Genomic DNA, 20,421 nt, shown 5'->3' on the forward strand with positions numbered 1-20,421 from the left:
CTCCACTACCTACCATCACTATGTTGATTAACCTGTCCTTCTCCACTACCTACCATCATTCTGATGATTAACCTGTCCTTCTCCACTACCTACCATCACTATGTTGATTAACCTGTCCTTCTCCATTACCTACCATCACTATGTTGATTAACCTGTCCTTCTCCGCTACCTACCATCATTCTGATGATTAACCTGTCCTTCTCCACTACCTACCATCATTCTGATGATTAACCTGTCCTTCTCCGCTACCTACCATCATTCTGATGATTAACCTGTCCTTCTCCACTACCTACCATCATTCTGATGATTAACCTGTCCTTCTCCACTACCTACCATCACTATGTTGATTAACCTGTCCTTCTCCATTACCTACCATCATTCTGATGATTAACCTGTCCTTCTCCACTACCTACCATCATTCTGATGATTAACCTGTCCTTCTCCACTACCTACCATCATTCTGATGATTAACCTGTCCTTCTCCACTACCTACCATCATTCTGATGATTAACCTGTCCTTCTCCACTACCTACCATCATTCTGATGATTAACCTGTCCTTCTCCACTACCTACCATCACTATGTTGATTAACCTGTCCTTCTCCACTACCTACCATCATTCTGATGATTAACCTGTCCTTCTCCACTACCTACCATCATTCTGATGATTAACCTGTCCTTCTCCACTACCTACCATCATTCTGATGATTAACCTGTCCTTCTCCACTACCTACCATCATTCTGATGATTAACCTGTCCTTCTCCGCTACCTACCATCATTCTGATGATTAACCTGTCCTTCTCCACTACCTACCATCATTCTGATGATTAACCTGTCCTTCTCCACTACCTACCATCACTATGTTGATTAACCTGTCCTTCTCCATTACCTACCATCATTCTGATGATTAACCTGTCCTTCTCCACTACCTACCATCATTCTGATGATTAACCTGTCCTTCTCCACTACCTACCATCATTCTGATGATTAACCTGTCCTTCTCCACTACCTACCATCATTCTGATGATTAACCTGTCCTTCTCCACTACCTACCATCATTCTGATGATTAACCTGTCCTTCTCCACTACCTACCATCACTATGTTGATGAACCTGTCCTTCTCCACTACCTACCATCATTCTGATGATTAACCTGTCCTTCTCCGCTACCTATCATCATTCTGATGATTAACCTGTCCTTCTCCGCTACCTATCATCATTCTGATGATTAACCTGTCCTTCTCCACTACCTACCATCATTCTGATGATTAACCTGTCCTTCTCCGCTACCTACCATCATTCTGATGATTAACCTGTCCTTCTCCACTACCTACCATCATTCTGATGATTAACCTGTCCTTCTCCACTACCTACCATCACTATGTTGATTAACCTGTCCTTCTCCACTACCTACCATCATTCTGATGATTAACCTGTCCTTCTCCACTACCTACCATCATTCTGATGATTAACCTGTCCTTCTCCACTACCTACCATCATTCTGATGATTAACCTGTCCTTCTCCGCTACCTACCATCATTCTGATGATTAACCTGTCCTTCTCCACTACCTACCATCATTCTGATGATTAACCTGTCCTTCTCCACTACCTACCATCACTATGTTGATTAACCTGTCCTTCTCCATTACCTACCATCATTCTGATGATTAACCTGTCCTTCTCCACTACCTACCATCATTCTGATGATTAACCTGTCCTTCTCCACTACCTACCATCACTATGTTGAATAACCTGTCCTTCTCCACTACCTACCATCACTATGTTGATTAACCTGTCCTTCTCCACTACCTACCATCACTATGTTGATTAACCTGTCCTTCTCCACTACCTACCATCATTCTGATGATTAACCTGTCCTTCTCCACTACCTACCATCACTATGTTGATTAACCTGTCCTTCTCCATTACCTACCATCACTATGTTGATTAACCTGTCCTTCTCCGCTACCTACCATCATTCTGATGATTAACCTGTCCTTCTCCACTACCTACCATCATTCTGATGATTAACCTGTCCTTCTCCGCTACCTACCATCATTCTGATGTTTAACCTGTCCTTCTCCACTACCTACCATCATTCTGATGATTAACCTGTCCTTCTCCACTACCTACCATCACTATGTTGATTAACCTGTCCTTCTCCATTACCTACCATCATTCTGATGATTAACCTGTCCTTCTCCACTACCTACCATCATTCTGATGATTAACCTGTCCTTCTCCACTACCTACCATCATTCTGATGATTAACCTGTCCTTCTCCACTACCTACCATCATTCTGATGATTAACCTGTCCTTCTCCACTACCTACCATCATTCTGATGATTAACCTGTCCTTCTCCACTACCTACCATCACTATGTTGATTAACCTGTCCTTCTCCACTACCTACCATCATTCTGATGATTAACCTGTCCTTCTCCACTACCTACCATCATTCTGATGATTAACCTGTCCTTCTCCACTACCTACCATCATTCTGATGATTAACCTGTCCTTCTCCACTACCTACCATCATTCTGATGATTAACCTGTCCTTCTCCGCTACCTACCATCATTCTGATGATTAACCTGTCCTTCTCCACTACCTACCATCATTCTGATGATTAACCTGTCCTTCTCCACTACCTACCATCACTATGTTGATTAACCTGTCCTTCTCCATTACCTACCATCATTCTGATGATTAACCTGTCCTTCTCCACTACCTACCATCATTCTGATGATTAACCTGTCCTTCTCCACTACCTACCATCATTCTGATGATTAACCTGTCCTTCTCCACTACCTACCATCATTCTGATGATTAACCTGTCCTTCTCCACTACCTACCATCATTCTGATGATTAACCTGTCCTTCTCCACTACCTACCATCACTATGTTGATGAACCTGTCCTTCTCCACTACCTACCATCATTCTGATGATTAACCTGTCCTTCTCCGCTACCTATCATCATTCTGATGATTAACCTGTCCTTCTCCGCTACCTATCATCATTCTGATGATTAACCTGTCCTTCTCCACTACCTACCATCATTCTGATGATTAACCTGTCCTTCTCCGCTACCTACCATCATTCTGATGATTAACCTGTCCTTCTCCACTACCTACCATCATTCTGATGATTAACCTGTCCTTCTCCACTACCTACCATCATTCTGATGATTAACCTGTCCTTCTCCGCTACCTACTAGTATAAAAAATATAACAAAAAAATCCTTGGTTGTGTAGTAAGTTGATTGTCATACAGTGACTCAATCACAAGCCCATCTGCATGTCAGCGAAGTTGAAGAAGTTGTCCACATCTCGAGAGGAAGTATTTCTGTTGTCTGAAACAAACACCTGCAGGGAATTGGACAGAGTTACTTCACACACAGGTACTATATTATTAGCTCGTACAGTTCTGACTAACACTTTCAGTACAATTGATCAAATCCTGAGATCTTTTTAAAATGATATTTTACCAGGTTAGTTTCATTGACATTAAAACAATAAATGTAAAAAAGTATATAAATGATAACCCCTTTTTTTCTCCCCAATTTCGTATTATCCAACTGGTAGCTACAGTCTTGTCTCATCGCTGCAACTCCCGTACGGACTCGGGAGAGGCGAAGGTCGAGAGCCGTCCTCCGAAACACGACCCAACCAAGTCGCACTGCTTCTTGACAGAATGCCAGCTTAACCTAGAAGCCAGCCGCACCAATGTGTCGGAGGAAACACCGTGCACCTGGCGACCATGTTAGCGTGCACTGCGCCCGGTCCACCACAGGAGTCGCTAGTGCACGATGAGACAAGGACATCCCTGCCGACCAAACCCTCCCCTAACCCGGACGACGCTGGGTCAATTGTGCGCCGCCCCATGGGTCTCCCGGTTGCGGCAGGCTGCGACAGAGCCTGGACTAGAACCAGTAACACAGCTAGCACTGAGATGCAGTGCCTTAGACCACTCAGTAGGCACAACAATAAATGTTTAGTCTAGAGATGTCAGGAATGCTGTTACCTTGGTTCCACTGAACATGTCACTGGCCATGCTCTTGCAGGCCTCCACTACCCCGTCCCCATTCAACTCCAGAGCTGTCACTGGGCCTGTGGCAACAAGAGATGCAGTTCAGAAATGCATGCCTAATCATCATAAGCACTAAACCAACTCATTAACACAATTCTTTCCTTCAACTAATGGGATCTTATCCCCACTTTCTCTTGGTTCAAAGGTCATCATACATCACAGAGAACCAGAAACAGCAAACCGATGTCAGCCCTGGCCTCAACCCAATGTCAGCCCTGGCCTCAACCCGATGTCTGCCCTAGCCTCAAACCGATGTCTGCCCTGGCCTCAAACCGATGTCTGCCCTGGCCTCAAACCGATGTCTGCCCTAGCCTCAAACCGATGTCAGCCCTAGCCTCAAACCGATGTCTGCCCTAGCCTCAAACCGATGTCAGCCCTAGCCTCAAACCGATGTCAGCCCTAGCCTCAAACCGATGTCAGCCCTAGCCTCAAACCGATGTCAGCCCTAGCCTCAAACCGATGTCAGCCCTAGCCTCAAACCGATGTCAGCCCTAGCCTCAAACCGATGTCAGCCCTAGCCTCAAACCGATGTCAGCCCTGGCCTCAAACCGATGTCAGCCCTGGCCTCAAACCGATGTCAGCCCTAGCCTCAACCCGATGTCTGCCCTGGCCTCAAACCGATGTCAGCCCTGGCCTCAAACCGATGTCAGCCCTGGCCTCAAACCGATGTCAGCCCTGGCCTCAAACCGATGTCTGCCCTGGACTCAAATCGATGTCTGCCCTGGCCTCAAACCGATGTCAGCCCTGGCCTCAAACCGATGTCAGCCCTGGCCTCAAACCGATGTCAGCCCTGGCCTCAAACCGATGTCAGCCCTGGCCTCAAACCGATGTCAGCCCTGGCCTCAAACCGATGTCAGCCCTAGCCTCAAACCGATGTCAGCCCTAGCCTCAAACCGATGTCAGCCCTAGCCTCAAACCGATGTCAGCCCTAGCATCAAACCGATGTCAGCCCTAGCCTCAAACCGATGTCAGCCCTAGCCTCAAACCGATGTCAGCCCTAGCCTCAAACCGATGTCAGCCCTAGCCTCAAACCGATGTCTGCCCTGGCCTCAAACCGATGTCTGCCCTAGCCTCAAACCGATGTCTGCCCTAGCCTCAAACCGATGTCTGCCCTAGCCTCAAACCGATGTCTGCCCTAGCCTCAAACCAACTATTGAATGATTAACCCAGATGATATGCAGATTGTCTGCAGGCCCTGGTCAAAAGTAGTGCCCTGTATAGAGAATAAGGAGGGACAGTCGGTGTTCCTTACCGTTGGTGATCCACTCGAGGAGTCCCTCTGCATCGTTCTGGAACACTCTACTGACGTCCTCGGGGCGCATGGACACTTCCTTAGTCTGGATCAGCACAAACCCTTTCCCAGAGGCCTGGAGTTAATACAGACAGGAAGCAATGACACCATTAAACCCTTTCCCAGAGGCCAACTACATTCAATTTCCATCATTGTATGATTTTTTGTGTGCAAATAAACTCAAGCTTATGGACAATGTCAAATGTGATATAGCGAAGCACCTGAGTGAGTTGGGTGCGCAATTATGCAGGTACTTTCCCGAAACGGATGACAACAGGATTCGTTTATCCCTTTCATGTCCTGCCTCCAGTCCACTTACCGATATCTGAACAAGAGAGCCTCATCGAAAGACTCATCAGAAGCCACTGCCAGATTTCTGGATTGGGCTGCGCTCAGAGTATCCTGCCTTGGCAAATCGTGCTGTTAAGACATTGATGCCCTTTGGAACCACGTACCTATGTGAGAGTGGATTCTCAGCCCTCACTAGCATGAAAACTAAGTACAGGCACAGACTGTGTGGAAAATTATTTAAGACTGAGACTCTCTCCAATACAACCTAACATTGCAGAGTTACGTGCATCCTTTCAAGCACACCATTCTCTTTAATCTGTGGTGAGTTATTCACAATTTTTTATGAAGAAAATAAGGTTTTATGTAAGATGGTTAAATGAAGAGCATAATTGTTGATTATTATCAGTTGTGCCCTGGTCCTATAAGAGCTCGTCACTTCCCTTCAGCCGGGTAGTGACAAAAACCCTCATTCATGTTTAATAAATGTGTTGTGTAGTGTGTGTGTGCTGCAGGCTTACAATGATGCCAAAAACAACATTTGAGAGTGCGCTGACCCTGGTGCTAGAGGGGGTACAGCTGGAGGTTGAATGTTTGAAGGGGTAGGGGACTGTTAGCAGTTTGGGAACATCTGCTGTAGTATATTTTACAGATGAGGTGAAAAGCTTACCACAGCTTAATAAGATCAACCAGTTGGGTGCAGCACAGCTGCATAGTAACAATGATGACCCACCAACAGACTAGTAAACAATGATGACCCCCCAACAGACTAGTAAACAATGATGACCCCCCAACAGACTAGTAAACAATGATGACCCCCCAACAGACTAGTAAACAATGGTGACCCCCCAACAGACTAGTAAACAATGGTGACCCCCCAACAGACTAGTAAACAATGATGACCCCCCAAAAGACTAGTAAACAATGATGACCCACCAACAGACTAGCAAACAATGATGACCCCCCAACAGACTAGTAAACAATGATGACCCCCCAACAGACTAGTAAACAATGATGACCCCCCAACAGACTAGTAAACAATGATGACCCCCCAACAGACTAGTAAACAATGGTGACCCCCCAACAGACTAGTAAACAATGTTGACCCCCCAACAGACTAGTAAACAATGATGACCCACCAACAGACTAGTAAACAATGATGACACCCCAACACCAACAGACTAGTAAACAATGATGACCCACCAACAGACTAGTAAACAATGATGACCCACCAACACCAACAGACTGGTAAACAATGATGACCCACCAACAGACTAGTAAACAATGGTGACCCACCAACAGACTAGTAAACAATGATGACCCACCAACACCAACAGACTGGTAAACAATGATGACCCACCAACAGACTAGTAAACAATGATGCCCCCCCAACACCAACAGACTAGTAAACAATGATGACCCACCAACACCAACAGACTAGTAAACAATGATGACCCACCAACACCAACAGACTAGTAAACAATGATGACCCACCAACACCAACAGACTGGTAAACAATGATGACCCACCAACAGACTAGTAAACAATGATGACACCCCAACACCAACAGACTAGTAAACAATGATGACCCACCAACAGACTAGTAAACAATGATGACCCACCAACAGACTGGTAAACAATGATGACCCACCAACAGACTAGTAAACAATGATGCCCCCCCAACACCAACAGACTAGTAAACAATGATGACCCACCAACACCAACAGACTAGTAAACAATGATGACCCACCAACACCAACAGACTAGTAAACAATGATGACCCACCAACACCAACAGACTGGTAAACAATGATGACCCACCAACAGACTAGTAAACAATTATGACCCACCAACAGACTAGTAAACAATGATGACCCACCAACACCAACAGACTAGTAAACAATGATGACCCACCAACACCAACAGACTAGTAAACAATGATGACCCACCAACACCAACAGACTGGTAAACAATGATGACCCACCAACAGACTAATAAACAATTATGACCCACCAACAGACTAGTAAACAATGATGACCCACCAACAGACTGGTAAACAATGATGACCCACCAACAGACTAGTAAACAACGATGAACCACCAACAGACTAGTAAACAATGATGACCCACCAACAGACTAGTAAACAATGATGACCCACCAACAGACTGGTAAATAATGATGACCCACCAACAGACTAGTAAACAATGATGACCCACCAACAGACTAGTAAACAATGATGACCCACCAACAGACTAGTAAACAATGATGACCCACCAACAGACTAGTAAACAATGATGACCCACCAACACCAGAAGGACCTTGAGTCACTTCCTCATCTGGAGGATGACCAGTAGTTTAGATCAGAAGGACCTTAATGGAAAGGCCAAAAATAGAACCATTGCAGCAAGGGAAGGAGACCTTTAACTGCATGACAAAGTGTCTAACCTTCCCTCATTTTTTGTATTACTTTAAGTCATTGAGCAGACTCTCTTATCCTCCTCTCCTCCCCTCTACCTCCTCCTCACCTCATCAATGAGTTTCCGGGCGTTAGCAGTGGTGTAGTCCCCAGAGAAGAACACAAACAGACAGGACTCGTCACTCTCCTTGCGTCTGCCTCCTTTGGTCATGGGTACGATGCTGCGGGATGCCTCAGCTGAGACCCGGACTGATTTAAACTCTGACTCCGGGTCAGGGGCTGGAACATGGTCCAACACCACAGTGTCCTCAGGCAGCAGGCTCCAGTTGGTCTCCCCTGAGACGGGCGTGAAGTCATGGACGTTGCTCCAGTTGTTGTTGAAGATGCTGAGGCCTGCGTCCTTGAAGTGGAAGGCCAGCTCGGGGTAGTAGTACTGGAAGCAGCCGAACTTCATCCCTGTGGACGCCTCGATGATGGGCTGAGTGGCGCAACACAGGAACACCTCCATCTTCTGACAGTCCCTGGTCCTGAACTGCTGGCAGGCCACCACACACTTGATGTCCTTACAGTCCCTGAAGAACACACTGCCCTTCACTGGCCCCATAACGATACAGCAGTTAGTGCAGTCGTCGATGGTGATGGTGGCGGAGTGGTCCAACACGAAGATCTTACAGTTGTCACAGTCCTGGATGACAAACTGCTGTCCGTTCAGCTTGCCTGGCAGACGGCCCACTGTGGCATCCTTCAGCCCCGTTAGCATGAAGTCCTTAGGATCAACCTGCATAGAGACAGACATTAGTTCCTTAGGGTCAATCTGCATAGAGACAGACATGAGTTCCTTAGGGTCAATCTGCATAGAGACAGACATGAGTTCCTTAGGGTCAATCTGCATAGAGACATACATGAGTTCCTTAGGGTCAATCTGCATAGAGACAGACATTAGTTCCTTAGGGCACTGGTTCTTAAACTTTTTCAGCCCGGGACCCAAAAGAGAAATGTGTTTTCTTGGGACCCAAGCTTAGGAAATATCGGTACATTTCATTACCCTTATGCCTAAAACAAATGCAATATAGACAAAAACATTAAATATTCGTATAAATATATATTCATGTTCATTTCCCCCCATTAAAAACACTCTTACATATCTGTCTAGGTTGGAAATGTTGCTGTTAAAATACAATAAATCATGTTTCATTCTGAACTGGAATAAACAGATTGATCACATCACACACACACCTAATGAGATGTCTGTGGCTGGTTCAAGTTCTCAACAAGCAGGTCTATTCTGGGCTCAGTTTGACAGTTTAACACTGAGGTCATACTCAGCAATGACACCGTTTCCGTACTTGAGAACCCTGCCGTTGGGGACTGTATGTGGTGCCAAACTGGATCAGAACAGCTACTGCTTTCTCAGTCAGGCAGGAGACCACTTCCTGCTGTAGAACCCAGAACTGTGCGAGTGTGTTTGAAGCCCTACTGCTTTCTCAGTCAGGCAGGAGACCACTTCCTGCTGTAGAACCCAGAACTGTGTGAGTGTGTTTGAAGCCCTACTGCTTTCTCAGTCAGGCAGGAGACCACTTCCTGTTGTAGAACCCAGAACTGTGCGAGTGTGTTTGAAGCCCTACTGCTTTCTCAGTCAGGCAGGAGACCACTTCCTGCTGTAGAACCCAGAACTGTGCGAGTGTGTTTGAAGCCCTACTGCTTTCTCAGTCAGGCAGGAGACCACTTCCTGCTGTAGAACCCAGAACTGTGGGAGTGTGTTTGAAGCAAGAGGCTTTTTGAGACAGTTTAATCTAGTTCAGAATAAACTGTTATTACTTGCATGTTAACAAACAGTTCCAACCGAGACTAGTTTTCAACAATAATTTCTACAGTAAGATGTAAAGTGGGCATGATCATGTTTAATCTGTACTGTTACTTAGGGTTGCACCATCAGTAGCTAGCTAGCTTGCTTTGGCTATCATTAGCTATTACATGTGTACAAGGCCAGGGTTTTTTTTGAAAGAGAAACTCACATCTACTACTATGAGAGTTAGTACTCCCTTATGCCTGCTGATCATCACCTGTTATAAAATCACAACAATGTCTTTGTTACGAATCCCTTTGGCCCGGCAGTCTGGGGGGGGGGGGGGTAATCGAGACCCGTAACATAACTCATGCAAAGTGTAATAGTGACAAAGTAACGGTGAGAACGAAATAACCACAGACAACTAAATTACCGTTAAACACTCATGGTTTATTTGAACACACACGGTAATGGGGGGGAGCAGGAAAAGGGGCTGATCTGGACCCAAGGAAAGAAATAATAAGTATCCAAAAACACCCCTAAGCTAGACTAGCCTACTTCACCAACAGCTAACTAACTAACCAAAAATACAATGGGTGGTCGGCCCAGTTCTAACTAGTGTTTTTATACAAAGTATTCCTACGGGTAATGTATGCCCATGGGTGACTTATCTTGGTACCCCCTCTTCCCACCGTCAAACGAACACCATAACAAAACCAATACTCACAGGTGGGGACAAAGGACATGTAGATGCCAAAAACCAAATAAGAGATCTACAGACAGATGGCATTGACAAGAGATCTACAGACAGATGGCATTGACAAGAGATCTACAGACAGATGGCATTGACAAGAGATCTACAGACAGATGGCATTGACAGAGAGATCTACAGACAGATGGCATTGACAAGAGATCTACAGACAGATGGCATTGACAGAGAGATCTACAGACAGATGGCATTGACAGAGAGATCTACAGACAGATGGCATTGACAGGGAGATCTACAGACAGATGGCATTGACAGAGAGATCTACAGACAGATGGCATTGACAAGAGATGCATTGACAAGATATCTACAGACAGATGGCATTGACAAAGAGATCTACAGACAGATGGCATTGACAGAGAGATCTACAGACAGATGGCATTGACAGAGAGATCTACAGACAGATGGCATTGACAAGAGATCTACAGACAGATGGCATTGACAAGAGATCTACAGACAGATGGCATTGACAAGAGATATACAGACAGATGGCATTGACAAGAGATCTACAGACAGATGGCATTGACAGAGAGATCTACAGACAGATGGCATTGACAGAGAGATCTACAGACAGATGGCATTGACAAGAGATCTACAGACAGATGGCATTGACAGAGAGATCTACAGACAGATGGCATTGACAAGAGATCTACAGACAGATGGCATTGACAGAGAGATCTACAGACAGATGGCATTGACAGAGAGATCTACAGACAGATGGCATTGACAAGAGATCTACAGACAGATGGCATTGACAAGAGATCTACAGACAGATGGCATTGACAGAGAGATCTACAGACAGATGGCATTGACAAGAGATCTACAGACAGATGGCATTGACAAGAGATATACAGACAGATGGCATTGACAAGAGATCTACAGACAGATGGCATTGACAGAGAGATCTACAGACAGATGGCATTGACAGAGAGATCTACAGACAGATGGCATTGACAAGAGATCTACAGACAGATGGCATTGACAGAGAGATCTACAGACAGATGGCATTGACAAGAGATCTACAGACAGATGGCATTGACAGAGAGATCTACAGACAGATGGCATTGACAGAGAGATCTACAGACAGATGGCATTGACAAGAGATCTACAGACAGATGGCATTGACAAGAGATCTACAGACAGATGGCATTGACAAGAGATCTACAGACAGATGGCATTGACAGAGAGATCTACAGACAGATGGCATTGACAAGAGATCTACAGACAGATGGCATTGACAGAGAGATCTACAGACAGATGGCATTGACAGGGAGATCTACAGACAGATGGCATTGACAAGAGATCTACAGACAGAGAGATCTACAGACAGATGGCATTGACAAGATATCTACAGACAGATGGCATTGACAGAGAGATCTACAGACAGATGGCATTGACAGAGAGATCTACAGACAGATGGCATTGACAAGAGATCTACAGACAGATGGCATTGACAGAGAGATCTACAGACAGATGGCATTGACAAGAGATCTACAGACAGATGGCATTGACAAGAGATCTACAGACAGATGGCTTTGACAGAGAGATCTACAGACAGATGGCATTGACAGAGAGATCTACAGACAGATGGCATTGACAACAGATCTACAGACAGATGGCATTGACAAGAGATCTACAGACAGATGGCATTGACAGAGAGATCTACAGACAGATGGCATTGACAAGAGATGCATTGACAAGATATCTACAGACAGATGGCATTGACAAAGAGATCTACAGACAGATGGCATTGACAGAGAGATCTACAGACAGATGGCATTGACAGAGAGATCTACAGACAGATGGCATTGACAAGAGATCTACAGACAGATGGCATTGACAAGAGATCTACAGACAGATGGCATTGACAAGAGATATACAGACAGATGGCATTGACAAGAGATCTACAGACAGATGGCATTGACAGAGAGATCTACAGACAGATGGCATTGACAGAGAGATCTACAGACAGATGGCATTGACAAGAGATCTACAGACAGATGGCATTGACAAGAGATCTACAGACAGATGGCATTGACAGAGAGATCTACAGACAGATGGCATTGACAGAGAGATCTACAGACAGATGGCATTGACAAGAGATCTACAGACAGATGGCATTGACAAGAGATCTACAGACAGATGGCATTGACAGAGAGATCTACAGACAGATGGCATTGACAGAGAGATCTACAGACAGATGGCATTGACAGAGAGATCTACAGACAGATGGCATTGACAAGAGATCTACAGACAGATGGCATTGACAGAGAGATCTACAGACAGATGGCATTGACAAGAGATCTACAGACAGATGGCATTGACAGAGAGAGAGATCTACAGACAGATGGCATTGACAAGAGATCTACAGACAGATGGCATTGACAAGAGATCTACAGACAGATGGCATTGACAAGAGATCTACAGACAGATGGCATTGACAGAGAGATCTACAGACAGATGGCATTGACAAGAGATCTACAGACAGATGGCATTGACAGAGAGATCTACAGACAGATGGCATTGACAGGGAGATCTACAGACAGATGGCATTGACAAGAGATCTACAGACAGAGAGATCTACAGACAGATGGCATTGACAAGATATCTACAGACAGATGGCATTGACAGAGAGATCTACAGACAGATGGCATTGACAGAGAGATCTACAGACAGATGGCATTGACAAGAGATCTACAGACAGATGGCATTGACAGAGAGATCTACAGACAGATGGCATTGACAAGAGATCTACAGACAGATGGCATTGACAAGAGATCTACAGACAGATGGCTTTGACAGAGAGATCTACAGACAGATGGCATTGACAGAGAGATCTACAGACAGATGGCATTGACAACAGATCTACAGACAGATGGCATTGACAAGAGATCTACAGACAGATGGCATTGACAAGAGATCTACAGACAGATGGCATTGACAAGAGATCTACAGACAGATGGCATTGACAAGAGATCTACAGACAGATGGCTTTGACAGAGAGATCTACAGACAGATGGCATTGACAAGAGATCTACAGACAGATGGCATTGACAAGAGATATACAGACAGATGGCATTGACAAGAGATCTACAGACAGAGAGATCTACAGACAGATGGCATTGACAGAGAGATCTACAGACAGATGGCATTGACAGAGAGATCTACAGACAGATGGCATTGACAACAGATCTACAGACAGATGGCATTGACAAGAGATCTACAGACAGATGGCATTGACAGAGAGATCTACAGACAGATGGCATTGACAAGAGATCTACAGACAGATGGCATTGACAAGAGATCTACAGACAGATGGCATTGACAAGAGATATACAGACAGATGGCATTGACAGAGAGATCTACAGACAGATGGCATTGACAAGAGATCTACAGACAGATGGCATTGACAGAGAGATCTACAGACAGATGGCATTGACAGAGAGATCTACAGACAGATGGCATTGACAAGAGATCTACAGACAGATGGCATTGACAGAGAGATCTACAGACAGATGGCATTGACAAGAGATCTACAGACAGATGGCATTGACAACAGATCTACAGACAGATGGCATTGACAAGAGATCTACAGACAGATGGCATTGACAAGAGATCTACAGACAGATGGCATTGACAAGAGATCTACAGACAGATGGCATTGACAAGAGATCTACAGACAGATGGCATTGACAACAGATCTACAGACAGATGGCATTGACAAGAGATCTACAGACAGATGGCATTGACAGAGAGATCTACAGACAGATGGCATTGACAGAGAGATCTACAGACAGATGGCATTGACAAGAGATCTACAGACAGATGGCATTGACAAGAGATCTACAGACAGATGGCATTGACAAGAGATCTACAGACAGATGGCATTGACAGAGAGATCTACAGACAGATGGCATTGACAGAGAGATCTACAGACAGATGGCATTGACAAGAGATCTACAGACAGATGGCATTGACAAGAGATCTACAGACAGATGGCATTGCCAAGAGATCTACAGACAGATGGCATTGACAGAGAGATTGAGCTCTAGAGCAAACAGCAGACAGGGTTTTTAAACCAAGGGAAAGGGAATGTGATAGGGTAATGGAAACAGGAGGAGGTGTGTCTTCTGATTAGCGACCGATCTGATTGGGGAATGATGATTTCCACCTGTGAGGAGGGGAGAAGGAGAGAAAAGAAATACACACAGAATACCTGTATCCTTAAAAGTCTTGCTAGTTGACCTACTTTTCCACAGTCGGAAGCACTGCTTGCTGAAGCACCCTGCCTGCCCTGTTCTGAAAGACCTCCCTGGGTTTACCGTCATGCTGTAGGTGTTTGGTCAGAACGTGGCGTTTTATTCATTTGTTCGCTTTTTGAGAGACTCATTACTAACGTTAAGCACTTCCCCACACAAAACACATTGTGGGCGCTCCTTGTTACTTCTCAAAGTTTGTATTAAAAAGAGAGAAACTCATCACTGTATTTGTGTTTCATGACAATTGAGCTCAGTCAGAACTTGTAGCTAGCATGAGTCCAGTTGATGACAGCGGTGAGTGATGGCGAGCGGGAATGATAAGTCAGTGGCTGGCAGGGCATCATCTGCTGCTGAACGACAGCACATCATCATCTGCTCCTGAACGACAGCACATCATCATCATCATCTGCTCCTGAACGACAGCACATCATCATCATCATCTGCTGCTGAACGACAGCACATCATCATCATCAGCTGAACGACAGCACATCATCATCATCTGAACGACAGCACATCATCTGCTGCTGAACGACAGCACATCATCATCATCTGCTGCTGAACGACAGCACATCATCATCATCATCTGCTGCTGAACGACAGCACATCATCATCAGCTGAACGACAGCACATCATCATCATCTGCTGCTGAACGACAGCACATCATCATCATCATCTGCTGCTGAACGACAGCACATCATCATCATCATCTGCTGCTGAACGACAGCACATCATCATCATCATCATCATCATCTGCTGCTGAACGACAGCACATCATCATCATCAGCTGAACGACAGCACATCATCATCATCATCTGCTGCTGAACGACAGCACATCATCATCATCAGCTGCTGAACGACAGCACATCATCATCTGCTGCTGAACGACAGCACATCATCATCATCATCTGCTGCTGAACGACAGCACATCATCATCATCTGCTGCTGCTGAACGACAGCACATCATCATCATCTGCTGCTGAACGACAGCACATCATCATCATCATCTGCTGCTGAACGACAGCACATCATCATCATCATCTGCTGCTGAACGACAGCACATCATCATCATCTGCTGCTGAACGACAGCACATCATCATCATCATCTGCTGCTGAACGACAGCACATCATCATCATCATCTGCTGCTGAACGACAGCACATCATCATCAGCTGAACGACAGCACATCATCATCTGCTGCTGAACGACAGCACATCATCATCATCTGCTGCTGAACGACAGCACATCATCATCATCATCTGCTGCTGAACGACAGCACATCATCATCATCATCTGCTGCTGAACGACAGCACATCATCATCATCATCTGCTGCTGAACGACAGCACATCATCATCATCATCATCTGCTGCTGAACGACAGCACATCATCATCATCATCTGCTGCTGAACGACAGCACATCATCATCATCATCTGCTGCTGAACGACAGCACATCATCATCATCATCTGCTGCTGAACGACAGCACATCATCATCATCATCTGCTGCTGAACGACAGCACATCATCATCTGCTGCTGAACGACAGCACATCATCATCATCATCATCATCTGCTGCTGAACGACAGCACATCATCATCTGCTGCTGAACGACAGCACATCATCATCTGCTGCTGAACGACAGCACATCATCATCTGCTGCTGAACGACAGCACATCATCATCATCATCATCAGCTGAACGACAGCACATCATCTGCTGCTGAACGACAGCACATCATCATCATCATCTGCTGCTGAACGACAGCACATCATCATCATCTGCTGCTGAACGACAGCACATCATCATCATCATCTGCTGCTGAACGACAGCACATCATCATCATCATCATCTGCTGCTGAACGACAGCACATCATCATCATCATCTGCTGCTGAACGACAGCACATCATCATCATCATCATCTGCTGCTGAACGACAGCACATCATCATCATCATCTGCTGAACGACAGCACATCATCATCATCATCATCATCTGCTGCTGAACGACAGCGCTGCATCGTGTGTCGCGGAGTGATCTACAACAAAACTGCAAGAAAATGATCCGGTAAACCGCGAAGCACAAGGGCATCTCCCTCTACCGCAGCTGCCAAACTGAGCAGAGACCGCTGCTAAGCAGAGTGCGCAGACGCACTAATAATCATACATTTACTCTGACACATCGCGACCCATGCATTAAGAAATGCTGCCTTAGGGTCAATGAGCAGAAGCTCTTTTCCAGTGCGACCCTGGGTAAGTGTCTTGCTCAAGGGTACACAACATTTTTTACCTAGTCGGTTCGTGGATTCGAACCAGCCACCTTTCGGTTACTGCCCAACGCTCTTAATCGCTACATTACAAACCACAAAAAGGCGAACACAAAAAGGCGAACAGTAGTAGATAAATGGCAAGCTGGTTAAATAAAAGACTGCTGTTGGAACTTTCAGACGTCCCTATTTTCCCGAAATAATGGTAATGTCTGTCTATTTCACCAAATATCTCAAAATGCATTTATTTTAATGGTTTTAAGTTCTACACCATTTTAAATCAGGATAAACTATTATTTCTAATGAGTTTACCAATTTCTGGTAGCTAAAACGTCAAAACAAAAAACTTATGGAACTCTCAGGTCGTCCCATTGTTTCCTGTAGGGGAAATATAGGTATGTTTGTTTTACATAATATCTCGCAATGTGTATATTTGAATTTTACAAGTCGGACACCATTTTAATCATGAAACTCCTCTTTCTAATTGTGTAATGCTGGGCAGCGTACTCCGTTGTCATCAAACGCTAGAGCTCCCCCTTGTTTTCTTATAGAGAGGCATGCTGGTATATTTCGCAATGTGTATATATATTTTAAAGTCGCCATTATAATCAGGATAATCATCTCTTTCTAATGACACAAGGTTTCATCGATCGCTAGACCAGAAATAGTCAAGATACAATTTGTTTCCGACTTCCTCTTATACAGACATAAGCACACTTGGCACCATCGAGGTGCAGATGTTTACTTTCTACACGAGTTGTTATTTTTCAGTTTCTTCCTATGAACAGACTGTAGTGGTCAAATAAAAAAAGGTATAATTTGTTTGGTGCCATTTAGGGAAATTGAATTCTAAGGATCATTCCAGTCAGAAGAGACTCAGCGAAGGTTAGTTTTAATTCATTTGCTATTGCCTGGCGCTAGTGTTCGTTCTCAACCAACGTTTTTTGGCCGTTTTTCAGCCTTGGGTGAATTTTGACTCGTTCTATCCCTAACCATGCATGCATCCTCAGCGATCCCCCTGGTCATACATGCATCCTCGCCGCTAGTCTCCCTGGCCATGCATGCATCATCTCCATACCTTTTCACGTTTGTCCCAGCTGTATTGTTTAGGTGGGTCCTCTGTTGTATTGCTGCAGAGGTCAATGTTGTTGGCGTTGCTGCTGCTGTTCGCCTTATCTTCCACCGTTTTCGGAGTAGGTTCCTTTTCGGGTGATTTTCTCTTGGATTTTTTGGAGAACCAGCAACCCATTTTGTCCTTTTAACAATAAACCAATCAAACGTGTATAGGAAAATATGATAAGAGTCTGTCCCCAGAAGATTTATCGCCTACTTTGTATAACATGTACAGGTATTTCGGTCTTCTTGCCTCCTCGGTTTCTGGCTTCTTATCACGTACTCGTAAACACGTCTTTCGTTTGAGCTTCCCTTTTCCTTACACAGTTCAACAGCCAATCAATACGTTGCAATCCGTTACTTAGTAACAGCGAATCACAGTACAACAACAGTCTGGGAGGGGGCAACGTGGACAATGTCAGCCAATCAAATCAGTGTTCTGCTTTTTGGGAGCTGGGCGTTGTTTTAGCCGCGCTCAGTATACAGGGTAGTAAACAGTGAGGGGTTTCGATTATCTGGCCCGGTTTACCGCCGGTAAGAGGGGTTAAATCGGGGAAAGGTGATTGCATTCCTTTTGGAACCGGCTGCCTCCCGGGAACGAGCAAGGTGACGGTTCAAACCTCAAAACGAAATAATCTCAAAACAAATGTCTCGTAGTCTAGGCTAGATTAAGCACGTGCAGTAATGACTAAAATGGTGTTTTCACATGCAAAAGCGATTGTTTTGATAATTACGTTTAATCTGCCTCAAATTAAAACTAGTTAAAACATTCGAACGTATATGTTATATAAAATATAAAGTGTATGTTTCTGGACGATGCACCATGCTGCCCCGTCACCGGGCCATAGACCCGTACACCGCGGCTCAGGATAATAGAACTCCGTCAGATATATATAAATCATTGGTAATAAAAATAAACATTCGTCCAAATATCGTACATTCTATAAAGTAAAACATTTTTAATACAATTTTACGTTTCTGTTTGTTTGTTGTAATGTCGGATTTTGACACGTGATGATGCATCATGCAATGCAGTCTGTTAAACTCTTTCCTGACGTACTATCCATGGGTGGATCAGTTATGGTATAACTTTATTTATGTGTCAAACAAAACAACATCCTTATTAGCTAACAACTTAAGCTACTTGTCCATTCTAATTATAGGCTGCGGCCTATGTGTACACACTCACTGTAACACAACGGGGTGTGCTGCTGCTTCTGAACTAAGGTGTAAAACCACATAGCTTTTGGACCTCTTATCATCACGATAAAACAAACGTTAATTCATGCTCCAGTCACAAACAACTAGGCTATTCTGTCTATCTGAACATTTCACATGATCATTTGGTATAGAGGCCTGTTTGAGATTTACAAGAGAACAAACAGGCTTGCAGCATGTTTCCGACGCCTCCTGCTGAATTGTGTCTGTACAGGCTACCACATGTTCTGGATATGACCACATTTAGTTATTTTTATCGCTTTGGTACTATTCTTCACAAGTATGTGGTAAAATTTCACCTGATCATCAAAAACTGAAAGCACATTTTCAATTGACTAAAGTACAACACACAAAATCACACAGTAACTTTCTCACCAAACCTAATGAGTGTTTCATCTAGCTTCATATAAAGTAATTGCCTTTCACAGTGCAATGCTCACAATACTTTTCATATGATTCTCTTCTCATTTGTTTGAATACATTTGACCATCACTTAATCCAACTGTGCTTAATGGTTAATAATTTAACCATTTGGTAAACCTATAGATTTGAAACTTTTTTTTCTACTATATATGGATTTTGAGAACTACAGAAATAAAGTGTGTGTTTGTAAAGTATAAACATTTAAATGACATGTACTGTATGATACATGATAGCCATACATAATGACTACTCGTTATTGATAATAGATTTCACATTTCACATTTCACACAAGTGGTCACCATATATTCACTCCCTCCCTATCCCAGTCTGTTGTCCCCACTTGCTTCAAAATGTCCACCATTGTCCCTGTTCCCATGAAAGCGAAGGCAACCGAACTAAATGACTATCGTCCCATTGCAATCACTTCTGTCATCATGAAGTGTTTAGAGAGGCTATTTAAGGTTCATATCACCTCCACCTTACCTGACACCCTAGACCCACTCCAATTTGCTTACCGC

General features: G+C 44.4%; 1 protein-coding gene across 1 annotated transcript; it reads right to left on the reverse strand.

The window, feature by feature from the left end:
• Nucleotides 1-1,609: 1,609 nt before the first annotated feature.
• On the reverse strand, nt 1,610-18,603 carry LOC110531890 (protein XRP2). The gene is made up of 5 exons (XM_090225351.1): nt 18,228-18,603; nt 8,192-8,860; nt 5,341-5,455; nt 4,023-4,108; nt 1,610-3,364 (listed from the first exon to the last, which is right to left on the reverse strand). Exons 1-5 carry the CDS (start codon nt 18,396-18,398, stop codon nt 3,281-3,283), a joined length of 1,125 nt encoding a protein of 374 aa, XP_090081477.1. The 5' UTR covers nt 18,399-18,603; the 3' UTR covers nt 1,610-3,280.
• Nucleotides 18,604-20,421: the final 1,818 nt, after the last annotated feature.

The sequence above is a fragment of the Oncorhynchus mykiss genome, chromosome 1 (assembly GCF_057628025.1).
Source record: "Oncorhynchus mykiss isolate SJ-2025 chromosome 1, ASM5762802v1, whole genome shotgun sequence".
Classification (NCBI taxonomy): Eukaryota; Metazoa; Chordata; class Actinopteri; order Salmoniformes; family Salmonidae; genus Oncorhynchus; species Oncorhynchus mykiss.

Coding starts and splice junctions, on each gene's coding strand:
- LOC110531890 (XM_090225351.1), bottom strand. CDS start 18,398: ATGGGTTGCTGGTTCTCCAAAAAATCCAAGAGAAAATCACCCGAAAAG. Junction 8,861..18,227: donor GCTGGGACAAACGTGAAAAG/GTATGGAGATGA, acceptor GTCTCTATGCAG/GTTGATCCTAAGGACTTCAT. Junction 4,109..5,340: donor CCTCGAGTGGATCACCAACG/GTAAGGAACACC, acceptor TTGTTGCCACAG/GCCCAGTGACAGCTCTGGAG.